Consider the following 4606-nt stretch of genomic DNA (forward strand, 5'->3'; position numbering starts at 1 on the left):
CGGTGGGTAGAGGGGAAGTGACTTTTTTCGCCGGACGCGCCGTCTATATTTATGGCGGGTAACTAAGCTCGCACCGCATCTACGTTTATAATATCTTTGCAATAAGCCGCACCGTGTTTCTCTTACTCACATTTGGCGCAAGCGCAGCACCTCAATATGCCAAAGTTGGGGTCACTTCCATGATCCAACAAATCATGGTCCCACCATTCGATGCTGAAATACGTTCGATTTGAAGTGACCCGACGCTCCCCACCATACTCGCTGCATTGGCGCGAATGGAAGGAGAAACCAACTGCCAACGCCGCCCGAACTCGATCCAAGATGTCAGTTTTACCAGTGATGAGGTGGGAGAGAGGCGATCCCGTGTATTTAATTTCGAACCATATATTTTTTGAATTTCTTTTTCATTAAAAATTTAATTCTTTTTGGAAATTTGATGATTTTGAATTGAAAATTTAAATATTTTAATTGTTGTTCAAAATTGATCTTTTTCAGTAAAAAATTCATCTATTTGGTTGACAATTTTTAAATTTTTGATTTCAAGTTTGTTGTTTTTTATCAGAAAATTAATTTTCTAGGTTAAAAATTCTTCTTTTTATTGAAAATTAAACTTTTTTTGAATCCGTTGTTTTTAGGTTGAGAATTGAGCTATTTAATTTGTCTTTTTAATGCTTGAAAATTAATCTTAGTATAAAATTCATGTTTTTTTTGTTACGAATGTAAGTTGTTTTTAAAAAATATTTGGTAAATTTTCAGAAATATTTTTTTTAATCACTCTGAATATTGTAAAATTTCTAAATGTCTGAAACGGAAGCGAATTTTTCATAAGATTAAAAAAAATATATTTAAAATTAAAAAACTTGTCTTAAATATTCCGATTTTTTCGCGGAAATTATAGAAACGTTTAAAAAAGTTTTATCAAAAAATTAATATAAAAGAAATCCTTTTAAATTTTCGTATTAATCTTAAGAATATTGTGTCATTCTCTTGAAACCATTCAAAGTTTAAAAAAACTTTCTAAGCATGTAATTCAAAATCTTTCATAACCGATTTTTTTTCAATGATTTGTTTAACGTTTTTTTTGTGTAGTGAAATTAGAAAAAATTATTAAAGTACACTTCAGTGGAAAGGCTAATTATAACTTTTGTGTTTCGAAAGGTATGAATGTTGATTTTGAACACAAATGGGACATAACGTAAGTTAATTATTTCTTTTACACAAAACCTGGTGGAATTAACAGGGTCATTGCATTTTTTAAATGTTGCGGGAAAAGTGCAAAAATCATGTAATCTTGCAAATAATGACAGAGTTTTTTAATTGAAAGATTTTTTTTTGATAGAATATTTTACTATTTCTTGAAAATTCATCGTTTTATAACTATTTTATAAATATTAGGAAATCATTTAAACTTCTAAAATATTTTTAATCACTTCGACACCCAAATTTTTCTTGCAATTTTTACGTCCTAAAAAATTTTAAAATTGCTGGAGACATTATGGATTCTTTCTCAGCATTTTTAGAAATCTTTTAAAATTTTCTCTAAAGAAAATTGAAAAATATGTTGAGACTTTTTAAAACATTAAAAAACTGCGCTGGCTCAAGAATCCGGTAAACAAAAGTATCAATACTCAGAAATTCCTGAAAAAGTAAATATGATTTATCGCGTATATGCTTGGACTGGTGTCATTTTTAGATGACGGTTGTTGACAGTGGAACCATGTGGTGGTTGTTTAATCTTTTCTTAAAATTTTCATATGCAATATTGCCAAAATTCATATAAATTGATGGAATATTTAATTTGATGTAATATGATGTAAAAATGGAACATTTTTTTAATTCGTTGTTTTTTGGTAGACAATAAAGCTTGTATGGAGATACCTTTCTTTATTGAAAATTCAAATATTTTGTAGTTCAAACTTTAACTATTCTATTTATTTTTTATTGATTTAAAATTAATCTTCATAGTTGAGAATTCTTTTTTTATAAAATATTTATTCTTCAACGCTCAAATTTGTCTTAAAATTTTTACGTCTTAAAAAATTTTTAAAATTGCCGAAGATATTTTGGGTTTTTTCTCAGCATTTTTATAAATCTTTTTAAATTTTCTCTAACAATTTATTTTAAAACACAAAAAATCCTTTGAAATTTTCATATGAATCTAAAGCATATTCTTTCATTATCTTTCAAAATTGTCTAAATATTTTTAATTTGTTCGAAAACCTGACTGATTACATTCTGTATGAATATGATTTTAGTGGAATTTTTCCGCTTGTTATTTGCTGTAAGGCCGATAAATGTTGAGCGATATACAGATTTTTTGAGATTTCGAAAGAAAAATCTTGTTAAGAATTTTGAAGATTTGAAAAGGATAAAAAAGTTTTCTTAAGTTTCATCAGAACATTTACAATTTTTTATTTTCAAAGTTAATTTAAAGATAATATTTAAAAAGATTTCAAGATTTTTAAAGAAAATTATCAAATTTATCAACAAATAATTTTGAGCGAATATTCTACAACTTTTTAAAACATTTTAAAAAATTGTAAAAAAAATCTGGAAAATTTTAAGTTAATTTTTATAATTTTGTACAATTAAAAAAAATAGGAATGATTCGAATTTATTAAAAACATAATTTTGAAACTTTAACAAATAATTTTAATATTGAGAAGAGTTTTAAGAGATAAAAGAAAATTCCCATTTTTTAATATATTGAAATAAAATTTTACATTCATTTTCAGAATTTGTAAAGGTTTTAAGAAATTAAAAATTTTTGAGTTAAGATTCCGTGGAAAGTTTTTTTTTTTTAATTCAAAAAAATAATTTCTGAAGAAAATTTTTAAATATTTTGAAATTATTTAAAACATGAAAAATGCGTCGAATCCAGAATCCGGTAAAACAAAAGAATCAACACTTAAAAATTTCCGAGAAAAATGGAACTATATACCACCCAGTTCAAGGTCGTGAGACTTGGCCATAGGTGTGATTTATCGCGTATATTCTGGGAGCTGGTGTCATTTTTAGTTGACGGTTGCTGACAGTAGGACCACACAGTGGTTGTTTGATCTTTTTTTTTTTTAATTTTTATGTACAATATTTCCTAAATTCATATGATTCGATATATTTTTTTATATATTTCAGACAATTTAAAATTATTAAATTAGAATAGTCCGCAAAGTGTGATGTTGTTTTGAATTCGCCCAATTTGTTGAAATGATATTGGTAGGGCGAAGGGGAATCTTCGATTCTTGCAAATTCTTAGCACTTCCAGTTCGCAGAACCGGCGGAGAGTTTCCGAGAAACGTATTTCCCGGCCAAACAAATGCAATATAAATAGATGAGTAGCTCTTAAAAACTGCTTTCTTGAACACTTATTATATAATCTAATTAAATAGCAGGGCCGACGCTAACCAATTTGCCGCCCTGTGCAAGCTTGACACTATGCCGCTCCATAATAATAATAATAATAAATTTAAAAAAAAATTAAATTAAATTTTTTAATTTTATAATCAACTCATCAAGCACTTGACCTAGTCCGCCGCTAATGTAGAAAATACTGGTGTAAATTTTGAAACTTTTGAAACTTTTGAGAACGCAGCTTTGTTCATACGTTACAGTTTCACACTTGAAGTATTCTTCTTTTGAGAAAAAAAATCTTCTTTCGAGTATATAACAAATGAGCTGTAACAAAACAGAGCCCGCTATTTTTCTGTGGAGTTTAATCAAACACATAATAATAAATTAATTTTAGTTGCACGAAATATCATATTAGGGATACTGCATACATCAGATCACTTAACTGCGTTTAAAGCATGCTTCAGTGACTGACGATACCAACCTACACAGCCCCCTGTAGAAATATTTTCCGAAAAAATTTTAATTTAAACCAAAAATGCTTTAGCCTGAGGTTTTTCTTCGTTAATAATTAATAGTATTCGTTCGGCAGCACAGAATCCACCAAATGACGATCGGCGAAAATTTTAGCGCAATTTTGTATGTATAAAACATACCTGGTAAAAAGATGATTTTTCGAAGTCAAAGTCATATACGTCAAGCTCAATTTTAATAGAATTTCACTTTTCGAGCTTTGATTGCAGCAAACTCAGTTACGAGTTCTTTGTAGTCCAAATTTTCACCAAGTTTGTGCTCAATCGAAATAATTGCTATGTCCACTAAACGCATTTCGCTCATCGTAGATATTAAGTAGGTTTTAATTAATTTTAATTTGAAAAACTGCGTTCGCCACTAGCCACGGTGATCGGAAGAGTAAGTAGTATTCTGAGGGCAATCGCGACGTTGGGATAGCAGTCGATCCCAATTTCAACCACGTGTTGTAACACATTCAACGGTGTCAGTGATACTGTTTTTTCAATTGAATGTGATAAAACTTGTAGTTCGTCTGAGAGTTGTTGAGCGTCAATATCCTTTAGATCTTGGTGAGTTAAAAAAGTTTCCAATTTTGTGCAATTATCCAGTAAAACAGTTAGTGGCATATGTTTCAACGCACTTTTGTCGTACAGAAAAGAGAAGTGTGAATTGTGAGCTTGTAATTGATCAAATCGCTCTTTTATGGAAGATATTGTCACATCCAGTGTTTGAAAAAAGAAACCTA

The 4606-nt window shown here is 28.9% G+C and overlaps 1 protein-coding gene across 1 annotated transcript in view; it reads right to left on the reverse strand.

Moving 5' to 3' along the window:
* Positions 1–4185, reverse strand: part of LOC117169784 (negative elongation factor E) — a 35784-nt gene extending 31599 nt beyond the window's left edge. Inside the window, exon 1 of the mRNA XM_033356292.1 lies at positions 4072–4185. Coding sequence (XP_033212183.1) covers positions 4072–4185 — 114 coding nt within the window. The remainder of the gene's footprint in view (positions 1–4071) is intronic.
* Positions 4186–4606: the final 421 nt, after the last annotated feature.

The sequence above is a fragment of the Belonocnema kinseyi genome, chromosome 3, assembly GCF_010883055.1.
Source record: "Belonocnema kinseyi isolate 2016_QV_RU_SX_M_011 chromosome 3, B_treatae_v1, whole genome shotgun sequence".
Taxonomy (NCBI): Eukaryota; Metazoa; Arthropoda; class Insecta; order Hymenoptera; family Cynipidae; genus Belonocnema; species Belonocnema kinseyi.